At 44.2% G+C, this 20407-nt stretch overlaps 1 protein-coding gene across 1 annotated transcript in view; it reads left to right on the top strand.

Annotated features, from left to right (window-relative positions):
• FH (fumarate hydratase) overlaps positions 1–20407 on the top strand; it is a 642870-nt gene that overhangs the window by 43175 nt on the left and 579288 nt on the right. Inside the window, exons 2-3 of the mRNA XM_069607901.1 lie at positions 3764–3898; positions 19278–19388. Of these exons, the coding sequence (XP_069464002.1) occupies positions 3764–3898; positions 19278–19388 (246 nt within the window). The remainder of the gene's footprint in view (positions 1–3763; positions 3899–19277; positions 19389–20407) is intronic.

Raw genomic sequence — 20407 nt, 5'->3', positions numbered from 1 at the left:
GAGACAAAAACCAAAACCTCACAGAATTTTCGTATGGTCTTTTTTAGATAGTCGACATGTTTCGGCCACTTTACCAATAAGACACTATCTCTAGTGGTTTTTTACGTTATTCCGTTGGCCTTCTTCAGGACGAGGACATTTCTTGAGTTTTTGTGTTAATCTTATATGCCGCCATGGTATATGGTAAAACATACTACATGAAAAACAAGAAATAAAAACAAACAACTTAATGATTCATGGCGGGACTTGATGTTTCTACATTTCAACAGTTATTCTAAAAAAACAGTTGTTCTAAAAAAATATCTGTTTTTTGTTATTAAACTCATTGCCCAACACGCCTCATTTAGGGGCAGGTGATGAACCAAACAAACATTCTGCATTTAAAATGAAATTGGAGACAAGAGGCTTAATTATTCAAAAGGCGGTAGTACTGTGCTGTCAACAATTTAGCACTATCTGTATATTCCGCTTCAACCTAGTTCCTGATTTACTAAAACATACAGGATCCATTAACCCTCAATCATGCTCTTATTGCAATGTTTTCAAACACTTATTTATTTAGCATTTACCTTTTCAATTTCTTGTAACAACACTTTGTCAGATTCCAGAAGCCCGGAGGTTTTATCCTTCGATCTACTTGACAGAGTAGAGGGATGCAGAATATTTTGAAAACAAAAGAAAAGTAACAGAGCAAGGCACAATGTCAGGTGTCATAAGGGGCAACAAGTCAGAGTGCAGTAATTAGGATAATAGAAATTATAAATTGCATTTTGCATATGTCACATAGAAAAGTATTATTAATGCATATGAAGAAAACGAAAAGGATACGACCAAAACAAAATGGGATGGGGAAGAGAAAGGAGAAAAGAATACAAATATGGAACATAATCTTAATTTCAATGATGGTAGTGCAGCGCGATCCAAGACATTTTGTAAACTATTAGTAAGGTGAACAAATACCTTGTATTTGGAATTAAGGATTCGATGCAGAGGAGGCATAAAGATGCCTGTAAAAAGGTCAAGCAGGCCTAAAATGGCTGTTGTGCACACATGGACTCACGTTGGGCCCATCCCTACACACACTGTAGTTGTTTGAACTGCCTTAGACCAACCCCTGGCACTTTCCTTTCCATTACACTAACTGTGTAGGCTGTCCTGGGTGGTTGTCAGGTTTTGGGGAAAACCTAATTGGCTAGCCACCACAGCTTTTGTTTGAAACCTGTTTGCGCGATTGAAGCGCTGGCTTAGGCCAGCCCTTGTGTGTATAGGATACCTAGGGGAGATTTTGTTCCTTCTGTCCGATTTTTTAGGAGTGCAGAAGGTTTACTTATCTGATGGAGGATTTTAGGACCATTAATATGCTGCTTATTTTTTAGACCAAGTTTGTCCATACTTGCTGGATTTGTGTCTCTGTACCTGCAGCTATGTTTTTGATTGTTGGCTGCTGGATATTCTTCCTGGGTTTTCCCCCTCTTTTATCTGGTCTCCCTTGTTGGCTGGTCTGGGATTCCCTCGCTAGAAATGTCTTTAGGCCGTTTTACTGCTCCTTCTCGTGTTTCCAGTCTGGGTCATGTGCCTTGGTGTTGAAAGCTGCCATTGCCTAGAAAGTCGCTACCTCAATACAAACCTCCCCTCCTCGTGTGGGCTTTCCTGGGTTGCCTCCATAGTAGTCTTCTTTGTGGGACCATCTTCTGCTTGTGGGCTGCCCTCCTTTATCATTCAAGATGCTGGAGTCTACTTGACTGGGTTCCACAGTCCTCTTATAATTTCTTTCACTTCTGGCTGGTGGGTCCCACTCCAGGGGAAGGGGGATTTGCTCTTCTTGTTATCCGTTGGGTCATTGTTGGTCTGAGGCTGAAGTCCCTGGGGGACTGGATCGCTTAAATCTGTCTGCAAAAGAAGAGCTTTGTTCATCGGGTTGTTTCGCCTTCCTAGAACTGACCTTTTTGGAACAACGATTGTGAGTACTTCCCTTTGAGCACTGGGTTTTTTGGCTAATCTCTAGAGATGTGGTTCAACCATGTTAGCGTTCATTTGCATTGAACCTGAATCCTGCTGGTTTGCATCTCTTCCAGGGGCTGATTGGGCTCTAACTTGTCTGTGAATCTCTTTAATAGGGGTCTTCTTTAGTTGCCCCTGGGGTTGGTTGCGGTTTGGGGCAGAACTTGGATTTACCTGGCTTTTCAGCACAATTGCAGACCTGCCTACTGTCTCTGGCCTGTATTTCCTATGGAACCTTGAACACTTACCTGAAACTCTTCGTAAAGTGATTTTTACTGGCACTTAGCTGGACATTGATGTTTTTCATGGGTTTTTCATGGGTTCCTGGAGTTTTAGGTCAAAGACTTGAGTTTTAGCTGGTGCTGCTGATTTTATCTGTTTTTTTAAAGTCCTGAATTACCCTCCTGCTCATCGAAATGCCTTGCCAGTGTTCCAATTGTGGGTACTATTGTATCACTATATATTCTAGAAGTGTAATGCACCCTAGGGACTATTATTGTCAGTCTAAACTATTTTTGTCTTTTGGTACCCCCTGAGTATGGTTACTTAAATTCTGCTTTTCTCCCTCCTATGTCTATATGTTTCCAATGTATAGTCTGCATTTGTACCACCCATGTCACTATGCGCTAGAGGGGCAGAAACACTGTAATTGTGTGAAATCTGGGGACCCGATAAGTGAATGTTTATGTTTAACTGTGTCTGTGATCACTTGCTGTCACCTCCCTCCCCAGTTATTGGTGTTACATATTAGTAGTAGGGGTTGATTGGGTTTTATTTGAACCCATGCTGTTTATTATACATAAAGTCAGTTGTGTGCTATGTGTACCAAGGACTTACTTTGACCTGATAGAGTATGACTTTAATAAAGGTTATCATTTATTTCAGCATACCAGTGTTTGGTTGTTTCTGTGGCTGACTGGACTAACTGGTCTGCCTTACCCCAGCCACCCCTCCCTCTTGAAGTTGAGCCCAATCACTCTGCCATAGCCACAACTTCAGAGATGTTTGTCTTCCCTTTTAGTTGGACTTGTTGTTGACCATTGGGTTAATTAGATACACATCCATCACCGGATGGTTGTATACAAATCTCCCTAATGGAAACCTACATTCCAATGTAGGCACTCTATTACTGTCAGTATGCAGGTCTACACAGAAGACGTATACTTGTCGGCCTACATTTGCTAAGGACATTGAATGTTGCTTCTCAGTCACTTTTTGGGTTCACTTTTGGAAGTGTTTCTGTAGTTTTCAGCATGGGTGTTTATCACTTTTAAAAAAAGATTAATTGAAACTAGAACATCCATCTTAGTGTCAACGTCATTAACTAAGCAGAAGGAATTGGTGACATGCCAAGTTTTTATTAGCAAAATATAATTTGACTAACTTGCTCATTTTGCAGATACCATCTTTATTTGGTCTTTAACATGGGCTTGGAGACTTTTGTTGAAAATGTGGTAGTGCGAGGTCCGTAATTCATAGCTAAATCCCACCATAGCTGGTCTATCACCAGAGACAGCGTTGTTATCTAAAACAGAGCTTCACGTTATGATGCAGCAAACATTCCAAAATGTTACATAAGCATCTGATGCTGAGGTAAAAGCAGCAGTGATTTATTGAAATCCCTGCAGTATGTTGGAAAGGGACCATGTTTTGTCTACATGTTTTAATTAAATATCCTGTCACGCCATTCCTTTTCAAGACTTTGTAGAGGGATTTCTACCTCATTAAACAGTGCTAAAACTTTAAATATTGTCAATTACAGGCTAGTTCCGGTCCCTTTAGAGTGGAGTACGATACGTTTGGGGAACTCAAAGTGCCAAATGACAAGTATTATGGAGCCCAGACTGTTCGATCCACAATGAATTTCAAGATTGGCGGGGAAACTGAAAGGATGCCCGTAAGTACTGTTGGATATCTATTGCCTTTAACATATGTTATTGTAAAATGCTGCTTACTGTGTTTAAAAGTTCTGCAAGCTGCACCTGATCATTACCCTTTTCCTCATTTATTTAGCATTTGTAGCGCACGCCAAACCCGTAGCTATCTGGGCGCTGGAAAGCAGGTAATGCACATTACAAGGTTACAACAGGATCCATAGAAACCAATGGTTGGGCATAGAACATATTAGGCATATTTACATATACATTTTTCCGTCAGTACAAAATAATATTTACATGTGCAACCTTATTAACAAGGTTAATACGCAAATGAGGTAGATCAGATATATTCGCAGGAGCATATTGTGTAGGATGAGATTGTGAGCATTAAGGCACAGAGGCTACACATTGGAGGTGAGGAGCCAGGCTTTAAGTTTTCTGCGGAATGAGGTATGGAACAGGTTAGATCTAATGTCTAGTGGTAGGGTGTTCCAACCTTTGGCTGCCACAACTGGGAAGCTGCGTCCCCCAGCCTTTGTTCTTTTGAATTTCGGAGCAGAGAAAAGGAAGGCTGAAGCAGAGCATGTGGTTTTGATGTTTTGCATTGGAGGTAACAGGTTGGTAAGATATTTAGGAGTTATGTTAATGAGGCATTTGTGGGTGATTGCCATTGTTTTGAATTTGATACGGTCCTGAACCAGTAACCAATGCACAATATGTTCTATGCATATCACTTTGCCAAAAGCACTATATAAATAACCATTTGACCATGAGATTAGATATAGAATTTAGTATGGAGTCCTTGCATCTCTGCACTTTTGTATCATAACATTCGCATAGCATTAGGTAGTAATAGCTCCAGGAAACGAGGACTTTCATTAAACATCAAAAGACAATTCTGCTATCGAACCGAAAAACGCACAATACAATTTATGCTTGCTTTACTATCTTAATAGGCTAGGGTTTTGTCTTTTCAACATTTAAATATATACAGCAGAGATCAAATGGCCAGACCTTAGAGAAATAATGAAAGGTGTATTCTGTCACAATGCAGAAAGCTGCCACATAATGATTTCCATTTTTGCACACATCGTCTGGATGTCTCATACATTTTACTCTCATGCAAAGGAGAAAAGTCATTTTTACTCTCTTAAAATCACCTTTATTCTCAAGGTTTAAAAATAGGGAGTAAAATACTCCCACCTCTGGAGCATTGAGTCCATGTCCAAATCCTAATTGCTAAGTACTGGCCGTACCACTTAGGAGGCAAATGACAAAAAAGAGGCGGCCAGGACAATAGCTTCAGTCTTTGGCTTCTGGCTGGCCCATCACTTGGATCCCTTTTCCAAGGAGAATGTTTTAAAAGTTTTTCAGGTTCTGGATCTCTTTACAAAGTTTCAATGTCTTGCTGTACAGTCCTCAGCCTCTGAAGGTTCTGCATACGTTTTCCTTTTCTAACGAAAGACAAGGTTTTCTTAACACAACTCCATCATTTCCCAAGGTGCTTGCCAGTGTCCTCGTTTTTGTTTTTGAACACTGGAACCCTCCAGGCTCGCTCTTTTCTGGCTACGTTTTACAATGGCATCATAAATGTGGCCAAATGGGGGCACTCGCAAGCGCACGACCATCATGGTCGCTGCTGCTTGAGCTCCACGAGCGATTGAAAGGAGGAGTAGGAAGAGGAGGAGGCCTTAGTCCGGTGATACCCGGAATGTGCAGCTAAAGGCAGCAATCCCTGGAGTGGGACCCCACAGAGCAGCGGGCCCCTGAGTTTCAGGGCAATTGGAGGAGTGGAGGTGTGGATTTTGCTGGGGTCTCTCAGGAGTGCGGCACATCGGGCTGCTGGCTGGTGGGGGCTGAGGCCTTTTTCCTTGATGATTTAAGCTGTTTTCTTGGGGTCAATTTAACTGGCCTTGCTGTGGTTTGCGATGCTTTGGGGTCTTGCTGGGGCACGTGGAGTCAGCTGAAGAGCAAGACCAGTGCCCCAGATCTGGCGCCATGATGTGGTGCTGGCCTGAGTGTCCAGGTGGGTCCAGAGGAGGGGAGAGGCCTCTGATCAGTGGTCCTTGGTGATTCAGCATCTCTGTGCTGGTGCACGACCACTGGCCTCCCTCTGTTATCTTTCCTTCGCATGTCTCTCTCTCCCCCACTCTACTTTTATCTGCTCCTGCCTCCTTCTTGTCTTGCCTCTCTTCTGCTACCTGCACCCCCTCTTTTCTCAACTCTCTTCCTCAATCACCATGCATACTCGTCTGGCTCCTGAGCTTTCTCCCTCTCCCTGTCTCTCTCCCTCTCCCTCTCCCTCCCTCATCTACCTTCCCCCTTCTGTGCCCTCCCCTACTACCTACCTATTGCCATCTTTCCCTCTTTACGCCACTCCCCTGTAACCTCTTTCACTTACTCTCCCACCCTCTCTAAATCCCCTACACTGATTTCCCTGTATCTTTCAGTTTTCTTTCACTCACCTTTTATAAGCCCCCATACTACACTCAACTGGGATCACTGTCTAATACACGCAATACCTTACCTGCACTCTCTCAGAACATTGCCACAGTGTTCTCATGATTCCACTCTGCCTACCCTCCACCGTGTTCTCTTGATCCACTACCGCTCCACCAGATCCCACACAAACACCTCTCAAACTCCTTGCTGCTGGCTGAGCTTTTATAGCACAGCCTTCCCCCTTCCAACACGCCTCCTGGTTCCCATCAGTCTCCCTTGTTGCATGCTCCCATTGGCCAATTTCTATCTAAGCTATCTCTCTAGGGTTTCGTACTTCCTCTGGAAGGATTTTAGCACCATCCCCTTTTTTGCGTTTCCATTTGCAGTGTGACTGACATGTTCTCACGCTGCTCATTTTCCTTTTGGCTTTATCCATTTACTTGCGAGTTTGTTTTTCTGCGATGTTTGGCCCAGGAATTAGTCTCCATTTCTCACTGTCAATCCGTTTTCTGTGCTAACACCATTCCCCAGGGGTCCGTCTGGGTTTTTCTTGGTTGCAGTGCATTCTGTCCTGTAACAGACAAAAGGGAAATCTGCCCAGAAATGAGGCTAACGGGCATTGTAGAAGGGACAGCTGTACCAGCGGAGCATATCATTTATACTCATAACCTTGACCCTATTACTGTGGGTACCTACGGAGTGAAGTGCAATCCTCTCACCTGAAGCCAGTGTGTCATTTGCAAGTTTGAATCTCGCAGCAGGGCCGATTTATACTTTGATCATTCCAAGGTTAACAAATAGGGTATCATAAAATGGAGTAATGGTACCAGTTTTTACAGTACTTAGCAGTAGGAGGAATCTGGCATGACACTGGAAGAACACAAATTATTAAGCCATGCATTTGATGCATACACTGTTATTTGATGGTGTGCCTGAGGCATTTGAGGCTGTACTTGGCATTTCATGGCAGCAGCTAGACGTATTAGGCAGAATATTACATTTGGAGACTAAATGTTGCATGCGAGACATTAACTAGCAGATTATGGCTTTAGTGTAGCATTTGCGAGTGTGCTCGTGTATGATGGCAGCACCTGCAAATGTAATGCGGTGCCATTAAAATAAAATGCTATCGAGATGCCAACAGAAAACCGAATATTCAATCAAATGCCAATCCGTATGGTTTGTTTGTGGTATTTTTTCTTTATTTACCTTCTCTCATGGAATACATATTATTAATTGTATTTCTTGTTAGCTGATCGCACTTAACAGTGACTGTGGCAGAAGGATGTTTTGACTTCACCCTGATGGCGAAGTTAGTTAATTGTAAAATATAGTGCTACGGAGACTCGACAGCGAAGTAGGGCCCCTTCTCAGCTTCATCCCTCCAGTGCATGACTTTGCAGCAGAGAGAGGGTGACGAGGGCACAGCAAATGGTCAGAAGGGCTGCAAGTGGGCCATAGGAGTCTCTGGTTTACATCATTTCCAGAGACGAAATTCCAGTTACGATGTAGATATGCAACTGCAACGTATGGGTGTTTATTCCAACCATTTCCCAATTTTGATTAAAGTGAACTTGAGCTTCATTCGTGTGTCGTGTTTTGTCGGGCCATTAAAGAAGCTATGGTTGAGCAGCCAAGGCACAGCTCTCAAAAAATGTGTTGTGGCAGAAAGACGGCATAACAAGATATTTGTTTCAATGAAGCAATGTCCACATCCACAAAAGGTTATTAAAGCTACATAAATAAATTATACACTGTTGCAAGCAAGTAAGCATGTACTTTTAGCATTCATGTATTACTTTGCAAGTCTCCATCTTTAAAGGGGTCACACCTCAACTTTATCCTAGGTAAGGACTACTCCTCAACAAAAAGAGGGAAATCTATAATGTATAACTGAGCAAGAGAATAGCCTTGCCCTCGCAAAACCTCAAAAATTGACACCAAAGATCAGTAGGGTGACTCAAAATGGGAAATCAATTCCAGCAATATCCACTATTATTGCCTACCAAACTAGGTTCTACAAACCTCTCAAGACACCTGCTCGTACAACATACCATAAAATATTTTATTTTTACAAATACATAAATTCTTTAAAATAAACAAAAGGACAATACAATGTGGGATGTCCTAACCCACTAGTCTATGCCCTGCAACATCATTGTGCGCCGTTTGCATCAGAAACAGGACGGCCGCCAAAAAGATCTATGCGCCAAAAATCTTTGAAAAATGCGCAGGAAAACCTGAAAAATAGGCCGCTAATCCATTGTGCCTATGTCAGTGGTAGCACAGGAGACCACTGCCAAAACCTATCATTGGGCTGACCACAGAGTAAAATGAAACTACTTGAAAAAGCAGTGCTGCATTGCAAGGGAAACCCAGAACTGCTTTAAAAATCCGTTTTCCTTGGCAGTGTAAAGTGCAAAAATCATGGTGCCCAAACATCACAAAAGATTCAACATCCTTGTTTGGTGTTAAACATCACTTTTTTTAAAGAACCCCCATAAGCACAAGGTCAGGAGAAACACCTTTCATCATAAAAAAAAAAAAACGCATTCAAAAGGTGCTTGCATGGGAAACATGTCAGATTGGCACAGTACCGCCGCTCGCCTGTGTCAGAAACTGTCATTTACTTAAACTGTCATTTAAACTTTTACATTAAAATCAAAGGATGGAAAAGAAGAGACTTCCTATCAAAAACAATATAGGTTGTACTATTCAATCTCTATGTTTTAGAAAGGCTGGAATTAAGAGATTTGTGGCTATATTTGTTAAAAATGTTAATTGTATTTTAGAAAAAGACTATTTTAAACATTGTTTTAAAAGTGAGTTCAAGCCAGCCACACTGAGCTTCAAAGACATTCTGCAACTTCTCCCAAACAAAGGAAACTCCCCCCCCCCCTGCTATCTGCTGAGGAACTGGCAGGGACCTGCTAAATGGAAGTGGGAGGGGATGTTGGCCTGTTGCTCTGACCAGAGACAAAAGACTCCCTTGACTGAAAGGAAATGCTAATTCGGGCGTCAATAGAAACCAGCTGCTGGCAGGAAGAGGCTCAGGTTGCCCTTGGCTCAGCCAAACCTTGGAGGCGGGGCTAGACTGAATTGTGTATTTGGAACTGAAGCAAATATATTTTTGAGAAACAAACTCATAGAAAACTGTGCCAAACTGGTAAAAATCTGGAATGTATAGGTTGTTAATATGAAAATGTTGCTCACAAGTAGAAACTACTCTGGAATTTGTGCGATGTTCAGAGACTGAACCACGAAAATGTTGATATTGTAGCAATTGTGATAATGCTAGGAATATGAACATTTACAGGAGTATGCCCAGATGTTATGCGCATGTATGTGGAAACATTTGTACAGATCTGACACTGGGTAACCAACCAAAAGCACGAAAAACTGTCAATTGTGAACCGAAACTCTTAAGAAGATGGGACTTGGACAGATACGTGCTTTATTAAATTGGGAATGTAAATATGTATTATTAGCAAGTTGGTGATATTGTAGATATGCTTTTTATGACAAATAGATTTTCTGTGTAGAAACAAAGGGGAGGTTTTTTCCCTGGACCATAAACAAAGCGTCATCAGGACACATCATGACACTCTGGTTGCTTCTCAAATCAGGAGAGAGGGAATTCTTTGACCAATCAGTTTCCTAGAGGGTGGGCTTATGATAATCAGCCTATCCACCCCCTTGGGAAATACATAAATAGGGACTGTTGAGGACCTAGAGACACACACATTCACCCATCAACTGATCTACTGGCGAAGCGCTCTGCAGGAAGAACCCAGATCCATACTCCAGAACTCTGAAAGCAGAAGGCCCAAATCCAAAGCTGAACCCTTCTCAGCTGGCCTTTAAAATCTTGCAACCTGATTTTGTTTTTTTTTTCAACTTGAATTTTATTGATTTTAACTAACATTAGAAGTGAACATACAAAATGAATATATACTGTGCATTCATCGTTACATCAGAATACTTCTTCGATATACTCCAGCACTATTTTACACCATCAACGTTTTCCGTTCCAATGAAGAAAATGTTATGTCTTGTTCCCCTCCCCCTTCCCTTTTCCCCAGCTCATGAGTCTTCCTTGTCCGTGGTATTGTTATGGTGCACCGCGGTGGGTCGTGCGACGTTTATCGCTGGTCGTCTTTCGATTGTGAGGTTCTAATCGGGTCCATGACAGGCATGGATGATTGGCGATGGAACATATGGTGCCCAACTCCTGAGTGCGCCGAGTGGGTGCTATTCTCTTTGTTGCGAAGAAACGTTTGTGACTGTGCATGTGATGTACTGCTCGGCAAAGTCACACCAAGCTTCTTCGTGTCGTGCAGCCTTGTCATGAAGTGTTGCAGTTATTTTCCCCATAGTGTAGATGTTTGTGGCAATCTGTATCCAGTCCTTTTTATCTGGCAGGCACGAGGATTTCCATTTCATAACCAGTCCCGCCCTTGCCGCAAGTAGCAGGGGGGAGACTAGACCTCTTACTCTGTTGAGTTCGTCATCCTCTTCTTCGAGGCCGAAAAGGATCAGGAGAGGGGATAGTCCTCTGTCTGCCGTTCAGTTGTTTAATCCATCCCACGACTTCTTGCCAGTACATGCGAACCTTGGGGCAGGACCACCACATGTGCCAGTAGTCGGCATCACTACTGCATTGTCGCCAGCATCTCAGGCTGGAGCTTTGAAACATTTTAGATAGCCTGTGTGGGTCGTACTGCCATCTATGAAGCAATTTTATTGCATGTAGTTTGTACTGGGCTGCAATTGATATTTTGGAGGGTGTTTCAAATATTTTGTCCCATGCCTGTTGGTCAAATTCTCTGCCGAAATCTCTCTCCCATCTGCTCTTGAGGCGGAGACTAGGGGCTTCATCTTTCGTAATTAGGGTTCTGTACATTCGTGCTATTCGGCCCTTAGAAGTGCTGGTTGTGTCGAGAATAGTCTCAAAGGGGGTTAGTTCTCTTTGTGTGGTGGTTTTCCATTCTTTCCTGGATAGTAGCCCTTCAGCCGTAAATACAACAGACCGGGATCGGGTGTATCTGGAGAGCTTCTTCTAGTTCCATGATCGAGATGAATTTCCCCTCTCTCCAAAGTTGGCTGACTCTTTCCAGGCCGGCATCAAACCAGGTCTGGTATCTGGCGTGTTCAGGGATTTCTTCTCTGATCCCGGGAGACCAGAGATGGCTCAAAGGTGAGGGCCACGTAGTAACCCCAGACATTGCTTTCCCTTTCTTCCATATGTTCCACATCGTTCCCAGGATAGGGTAGTCACGCAGCCTTCTTATGAGCTTCGGTCTGGGAACCCATAACCTTTCTGCTAATGTTGCGGGGGTTCGATTGTTGTTGTTTAGCTGGACCCATTGAAGGTCCTTTCTATCTCGCAGGTGTGGGATCAGGACTCTGAGTTGTGTGGCTTGGTAATAGCGTTCTATGTCCGGCAGGCCGACTCCTCCTAGCTCCTTTGGTAGTATTAAGATGTCGTAGGGGATCCTGGGCTTCTTCCCATTCCACAGGAATTCTAGTAAGGGCCTTCTTGACTTGTCTGAAGAAGTGTTCAGGGATTGTGATGGGCAGAACCTGAAAAGGGTACAGGAAACATGGGTGGCTCACCATTTTGATTGCGTTTAGGTGCCCCATCCAGGAAATAGTAAGCGGCTTCCATTTTCTAAGATCAGCCTTAAGGGTTTCGAGAAGTTGGGGAAAGTTTGCTTCGTACAGGTCGTCGAGGTGTCTTGTTAGGTTGATCCCCAGGTATCTCAGTGTTGGGCCTCCAATGATCAGCCCAAGGCGTTCAAGGAGAGTTTGCTGTTCTGGGGATGGTTGCTGGAGTGGGAAGAGAGTAGATTTATTTTGGTTCATTTTTAAAGCCTGAACGTCTGCCATATTCCTCTATTATTTGGATTGCTCATGGGATTGAGGTCGCTGGGTTTATCACATGGAGGAGGATGTCGTCTGCGTACAACGCTAGTTTACATTCTCTGCCGTTCACCTGCATCCCCTCAACAGTGGGGTCTGCTCGAAGCGTTTGAGCGAGCGGTTCCAGGGAGAGCGCAAAGAGTATTGCTGAGAGGGAGCAACCTTGTCCCGTCCCCCTACTGAGAGGAAACCAGCGTGAGAATTGGGAGTTTACTGGCACTGATGCTATTGGGGTAGTATAGACAGCTTTGATTCCTCGGCGGAGTGTGGGACCCAGGCCTATTTTCTGTAATGTGGCCTCCAGGAACTGCCATTCGACTCTATCGAACGCCTTCTCAGCATCGATTGAAAGTAAGGCTGATGTGTTCGGCGATTTATGGGCCTCGTGAATTAAATGGAGAGTTTTCCGGGTGGAGTCTGCACCTTGTCTACCCAAGATGAAACCTACTTGATCGTTCTGTATTATTGCCGGCATGTGTGTCTCCAGCCTTGCCGTGAGGATTCTTTTGTAGATTTTAGCATCAATGTTTAAGAGGGATATTGGACGGTATGAGGCGCACAGCTTGGGTTCTTTGCCCTCCTTGGGGATGACAGTTATTAGTGCTTCCGAAAACGATTCCGGGGCCACTCCGGATTGAAGGATGTTATTGAAGAGATCGACCATGAAGGGGAGAAGGGCATCTTTGAAGGACTTATAAAACCCCTCTGTGTAGCCATAATTTCCAGGAGCTTTCCCTGTGGGAAGTCTCTTGATCGCCTCTTCAATTTCTTCTCCGGTGATGGGAGCTTCCAACGTTTGTGCTATGTCTGGTGGGAGAGTTGGCAAGGATATTTTATCCATATAATCTATCAATTCTGGATGTGGGGCAGCCTGTGACGTATATAGTGTCTCGTAGAAGTTGGCCAAGGCTTCAGGGATATTGGGAGGGTGTGGGTCGTGAGAATACCTTAGTTTTGGATCGTGGGCACCCATCGCTCCTGGTGTTGCCCACGGAGTCTTGTGGCAAGTAGAGCGCCTGCTTTATCCCCGTGCTCGTAATGCTTTTGCTTCAGGAATTGGAGCTTGCGAGCAATGTTACCTGTCTCCATTAGCCGTAGTTCTCCCCTTTTGTCGTTGGCGAGCTTAATCTTTTGTAGTCTATCATGATCTGCAGATTGTGCTGCGAGATCGAGCTGGGTGATTTTGTTTCAAAGCCTATTTTCTATGAGTTGGCGTTCTCTTTTCTTCACTGCTCCCTCTTTAATGAGTATTCCCCTCCAGGTAGCCTTGGCAGCTTCCCATACTGTGTTCATGGAAACTTTGCCTGTGTTGTTCAGCTCAAAATATTGGGTTATGTCTAGTTCGAGTTGTTCCTGGAAGACATGGTCTTTGAGGAGAGTCTCGTTGCATCGCCATTTGGAGCTCCTCCGAGGGAGGGCCATCTGGTCAATACTGACCATCACCATATCCTGGCCCGACCATGTGACAGGCGATATGGTGGCTTCAGACATCGCGGTAGTGAGATCTTATGTTAGGTATATGTAGTCGATTCTTGAGAACGTTGCATGCGGTGCCGAAAAAAAGGTGAAGCCTGCTTGGTTCGGATGCATGTGTCTCCATGCGTCAGTAAGCTTGTAGGTTTCCATCATACCCGCAGCCGGTGGGGGTCCCGGAGAGGGTGTGAGGGTCGTGGGAGGTTTGCCTACCTGCCTGTCCTGATTTGGGTCCATCCATGTGTTGAGATCACCTCCCAGTATTACTTCACCTTCTGCTTCATTCATGACTTTCGGGATGGTTTGCTGTAGGAATCTAGACTGTTCAGTGTTGGGTGCATACCCTGATGCTAGGGTGATGAGTGTACCTTGTATTTTAGCAACTAGTACTAGCGCTCTGCCTCTTACATCCGCCCAGGACTTTAAGAGCTCAAATCGGATCGTCTTGTTGACTAGGATGCCGACTCCCGCTTTCTTTAGTGGGCCAGAGCCCCAGTATTCTGAGCCCAACTTGGTGTATAGAACCTTTCTTTCATCCCCCTTGCTATATCGGGTTTCTTGTAAAAATAGTATATCCAGTTTCGTTCTCTTGAATTCCCTAGACACCAAGGTTCTTTTGGTAGGGGAATTAAGTCCCTTGATATTTAGTGTGCCAATCTTGAGCATGCCATGCCTGTCACCGGATACGTCATGACTGTCGAACAGTGTTATGTTCGTTGAACTCAATCATCACGTCGCACTGACCTTTGCAAGAAATTGCCACGGTGGAAGTAGTGTGATAGCTGCCCCTTATTAACAGGGGCTTTGCACATTGGTGTATTCCTCCCCTCCCTCTGCCCCGGTGGGTATTAAACATCATACCCGTTACCCCCCGTTTCCGCTGTCCGCCCCTTGTGTTTCTCATGGGGTCTGTGTTCCAGGTTGGTTGCGTCCGCGGTGGACCAGTGTCTACTGCCGGTCTACTGTCAGATCACCAGTGAGGGTTGTAACCACACGACCCCAACCACAATGAACATCACATTAACATTCTGAGCCCCCCTCCCTTTCTTCCCTTTGTGCTTTGGTCGTAACAACAAATGATTAAACAGTAACTGCTATTGCGAACTAATAAACAAAATGATACATGCATTTTTGGGGTTTATCTCCACCAGGTGTTCGTCTCAGCGCCTCGGATGATGGTCTTGCCTTGCGAGTTATCAGACTGGGCCACTGGTCTGAATTCCGAAATGTTGGTGGTCGTTGTACAATGGTGTCGAGTCGTGCATTGCCACGGCGAAGGACCCACTTATGTCGTTTCACTTGTTACTGTCTGGGGTGTCATTGGGCCGTCTGTACTTCCTGGATCCTTTTGACTCTTTTCCTCCTCGGGCCCTGTGACCCCCATCTCGCTCTGTTTTGTGACGGTTCCTCCTGCATACCTTCACTTGGGGACGTTCCGAGAAGGTCTGCGATGCCCTCCCGGATTTTTTCTTTGGAGCTGAGGTTTATCCTCCTACTTCCATGCTCAAACGTGAAGGAGAAGGGGTATCCCCACATGTACCTGGTCCCTTGCTCTTTGAGCCATTTCGTTAGGGAGCTACAGAGACGCCGCAGGTCCAGGGTGAGCGAGGACAAGTCTTGGAAAATGGTTATCTGAGCTCCCCCTAGGGTGACCGCGTCGCAGGATCTGGCCTTCGTGAGTCTCCTGGCTCTGTCTTGGTATTTGTGAAATCTGACAAGGATGGATCTCGGACTGCCTGGGGGGCCCCCCGGCTCTGTGTATCCTCTCTATTGTCGGTTTGTCGATGTTTTCGTCTACTTCTAGGATTCTGATGATGTCATCTACAGTTTGCTTGAGGTCTTCCTCAGTTTCCCCTTCACGTTCCGGTATTCCGAAAAATCGTAGGTTATTTCTTCTTTCTCTATTTTCTAAATAGTCAATTTTCAGTCGAATTTCGTCCTCCCCCCTTTCAATGGTGCACATTCTGAGGTCTAGTTGGGTTTCTAATGTATCTATTGACGCTTGGTTGTTTTCGACACCCTCCAGTCTCTCTTTAATTTTGTCCACTCTTTGTGTCATCCTATCAATTTTGCCACCCAGATTCGCTCCCATGTTTCGAATTTCGTTCAAGATGTCATGACCCATAGAACTTGTCCCTTCTGGACCTCCTGGTCCTTATCGCGCCAGGGCTTGTATTCCTTGTTACTCCCAACATGGCCGCAACAAGCAACTTGCCTCACACCAGCTTTCACGTCGCACACGGCACGTCCTGTAAATTGGCCATGCCCCTGCGGCCCCGCTCGTCTCAACGCTATCATTAGGTAATGACTTGACGTGTGTGTGCTGTTCGGCGAATCTTCTATCCAAGATCCTGGTTCCCTTCCTTCTTCCTTCTCCCTTTCCCTCTTTTCGACTCCTGGAATCCCCATTCTTAGTGACCGCTACCTACTTTCCTGGACATCCTGGAACAGCGGACTTCCCGGAACTCTGAACGTGCTCTGCAGCCGGACGAGACTCGAGCGAGTCTATACAAGACCCGATCCGTCCGCAAGAAATTAAATTTGCAAGCACATCTCATCACTTGCCCAAAAAAAGAGCAGTCCAATCCACAAAGTACATCCGAATAAACGCTTCTTATATCCGCCCATTCAGATGTCCTTTTTCACCCCTTTGCGCAAATCATAGCCGTTTCTGCACATTTAAAAGGACATCCAAAATTGACAAACAAGATGCGCTTTTAAATGTGCAGATATTTTAGCTCACCCTATGCACCCACGTTGAATAGGTGCATGAGGGCTGCCACTGCATTACAGGGTCTTTACTGACCCTAGTGACTCATGCAAATTAATATTTTTTTAATTCGTTTTTTTTAAGTGCGACAGCTGCTGTCTCACTTGCATTTCTGTTCCCCATTTCTGTTTGGGTTGCATTTTACAGTGGCAGGACCCTTAAGGGCCAGTCACAGTTAAATGAGTGAGGAGCCAGTAGACCATTGTAGGGAGAGCGCTTCAAACACAAATGTATTCAAGCGGCTGGCCAGCGTATTGTTTGCGCTACAGCTCAGCCCTGTGGAAATGCGCAGGTCACCTTTGAGAATAAGGTGGCTTGCTCATTTCCAAAAATGTGTTATCTAAAAACAGAACATCCTCTGCTCTATTTTTAGATGCCCCATTTTTTGAGAATCTGGGCCAAAATCTAGAGATTTCGAAAATTAAAAATGGTCACAACATGTGAGAGAAAGGAGAGAGAGGGCGAGTTATAGGTGAGCTGTGGAGTGGTAGGCAAGAAAGCAAAGGGAGATCTGAGGGAGAGCAGTGGGTCAGAGGGTGAAGCTTTGGGCAAGAGAAAAGAGCGGATGCAGTGGGGCGGTGGGCCAGAAATCAGAGGGAGCGGAGGTATAGGAACTGGAAGGAGCGTGGGCTCAGGGGTAGTAGTGGGCCAAAAGCAGAAAGGGGTTGGCCGGAAAGAGGCAATAAGCTGCAGATTGGCAGGAAAGGTGAGGGAAGTGTGTGATAGAATGGGAGAAAGGATGCAAGATGCAGAAGTAGCACGCAAGAATGAAGGACTGTATACTGTGGGAGGAATTGGGGAGCGTAAGGTGGGAGTTGGGAGTATGATTTGGAGTTTGGCAGGAACCGGAGAGCGCACATTGTGACTTGGCAGTGTGACAGAGTATGTGTGTGACTGAGCGTGAGGTTCGACAATACAAGTTGTGATGGGGAATTGGTAAGACTTGCGAGGTGTGTTGGGTGAGAGGTGTGTGTGTGTTTGGGGGATTGGAGAACATAGAAGGGGAGACATCTAGGACTCTTCCTATTAAATTGATACAAAAGATACATATAATGGCACCCTGGCTCTGTTGTAGCCTTACACACAGCCTCTTTCCTGCAATGTACCAAACTTGCACCCTGCAGTCAATAAAAATTGTGCTGCAAAAATGCCACCATAAATAAAGGTTTGTGTTGCAAAATTTGCCATTTCATGCCGGAAAATCCTGGAGGGTCTGCCTAGCGACCGATGCGCCACTGCACTTCTTAGTGACCTTCCCACCCGCTTGGCTTAAGCCACTATTTGTCTTCCGATTTATAATAGGGATTTGCAGGAATGATTTCTAGAAAAAGTAGCTTGGTGAGTGAATGACCGTAGCAGGCGGCTCGTCGCTCCTTGTTGTAAAAAAGCCAAGCTCAGAGCTGTATAAAACAAAGAAAAACAAAAAAAAGTTCAGCTGCATTCACAGATTCTTGGTAGGAATCTGATCTGTTTGTTGAGTTTAAGGAAACCATGGAGTCCACTTGTGAATGGAGCTCTATGGTGCCATGAAGTGAATGGAGCTCTATGGTGTCATGAAGGAGCATGTTTTTATCAAAGTACTGTTTTGCCCTTGAAAAATCCATTGTGTGTAGATGAGCTGAAAGAGAGCCTTAAGAAATGTGATCTGGTTTGAATTCTGTATTGTGAATCGGCCTCCATCCCAATAGAATGTGAAAGGTGATTTTGCAACTCTGTGCACGGTTTGTGCTCAAATAAGATGGGTTTACATCAACAAGCATGCAACATGTAAAGAATTATCCAGCATAGCTACAGGGTTGACGCTTGCCACACGAGTCTAGTGCTGCCATAGAGGAGCATAGAAAGCTCCTTTTATCCCTTCTGTCTAGATAGCCTGTACCCTTTGCTGGCTGAGAAATAAAGAAACAGAAAACGTCACCATCAGAACTTGATGGCTCTCCCTGGATGTTCCACCACTGCTTGTCGATGCTGGCGTAGGGGGTGGTCTACCAGCGCACTTTGTATATATATATATATATTCTCTCTCCCTATCTCTCGCTATCTCTCTCTCTCTCTCTCTCTCTCTCCCCCCCTCCCTCCCCCCCCCCCATAATAATGGATCTTTTGGAATGTGTACAACCTATAAGGGTCATGTTTGATTATGGAAAAGTTACATTTTCCAAGAGATTGTGTGCTATAATCATGAAACGGTCACCACAGAGACAGTGTGTACTTGCAATGATGTTGAGGTCCCCACAGAGATGGTGTGTGATTAGGACTGCACTCCAGTCCCCACAGAGACGGTGTGTAATTATGATGCTGTTAAGCGGTTGGGCATTAGCCACTGTATAAATCTAAATATAATACGAAAAATACAAAATATGGTCCCCACAGATATGGCAAGTGATTATGATAACACAAAAGTCCCCACAGAGATGGTGTGTGATTACAATGATGATAAGGTCCCCATAGAGATGGTTTGTGATTACAATGATGGTAAGATCCCCATGGAGATGGTGTGCGACTAGGACTATACTCGAGCCACCACAGAGACAGTGTGTAATTATGGTGCTGTTAAGCGATTGGGCATTAGCCGCTATAGAAATCTAAATATAATACAAATCGAAAATATGGTCCCCGCAGATATGGCAAGTAATTATGATAACACCAAAGCCCCACAGAGTTGGTGTGTGACTACAAGGATAAGGTGCCCATAGAGATGCCGTGTGATTAGGGCTATACTCAAGCCCTCACAGAGACAGTGTGTAAAATAGAAACCATGCATCTGAATGCAAACTATTCTTTTTTTTCAGATTCCAGTTATAAAAGCTTTTGGCATCTTGAAGCGAGCAGCGGCTGAAGTGAACCAGGATTACGGTCTAGATCCCAAGATTGCTGATGCAATAATTAGAGCGGCAGACGAGGTAGGAAAAAATGCATGGTTTAATACTTCAGGATATTCATTTTAAATGTTTTTCTTGTCTGGCAGATTTTACTGTAATGTAAGTTGCGAAAGTATATCTCTTAACATTATTTTTAGTGAAAACGTTTTGAGTTTTTCACTGAACGGTAGTAAGACGCTACAAATTAAGGATGAAAATAATGCCTTTTTATTTATCTTCATGTACTTACTTCCATCAGCGCTGGGGCTATTGTAATAGTACACTGTTCGACATCTGTTAGTTTGAGGCTATTGTGTTGCTCTCCAAATTTCAGAAAATAAGTACAATTACTTTTTAAATCTCTCTTGTTCCATTTGGACAGGTGCATGGAGAAAAGTAGACGGGCATGAAACAAACCCCATGTGTCCAGTTAAATTCTTAATGTGTGTAAAGTTTAGTGCGAAGGGCAACTGTTTGTCCTTTTTGCATAAGAATGCATAATCGTCCAGCAGTTTAAACTCTGAAGTAAGTCAGTTCATCAACAGTTTGGGTGTTGAGCTCCCCATTTAATTGTTGCCCTTGGGAAGCTGGATTATGCACTCCAAGATTTTTTGTTGGTTTTCAGTTCTCAACGTTGGCTTTGAAACGGCTGAAGTCGTGTGTACTCGCAAATGTGGGTCCCTCTCCTCTTCACACCCTGGGTTCAAGACACATTTTTATTGTAATTTTTTACAACCACACTACGTGCAGGCAGGACTTTATCCTATTATAACAAGAATAGCAAATTAATCGTGTTCAATAAGTCGAATCAAAAGGGTAAGTTTGACGTCTCACTTTTACATACAACCATCTCTACCAAAGTGCTCAAAAAATTGTTTTTCTACCTCCCCTCCTTTCTTAAACAGCATATCAAATTCACAAGTATTTAACAGGATAAAATATAAAAACCTAGTTTAAGCCTAAATGTGAGCCCACATCTTCCATTGCATAGCTATATGTTTGGTGGTTCAAAAGTTGATATTGACTTGAGAGATGTGATGAATCCAATGGACTAATCACTG

This window comes from Ambystoma mexicanum, chromosome 4q (assembly GCF_040938575.1).
Source record: "Ambystoma mexicanum isolate Mex_15411 chromosome 4q, UKY_AmexF1_1, whole genome shotgun sequence".
NCBI classification, from domain to species: domain Eukaryota; kingdom Metazoa; phylum Chordata; class Amphibia; order Caudata; family Ambystomatidae; genus Ambystoma; species Ambystoma mexicanum.
This window is presented reverse-complemented; position numbering and strand designations above follow the sequence as displayed.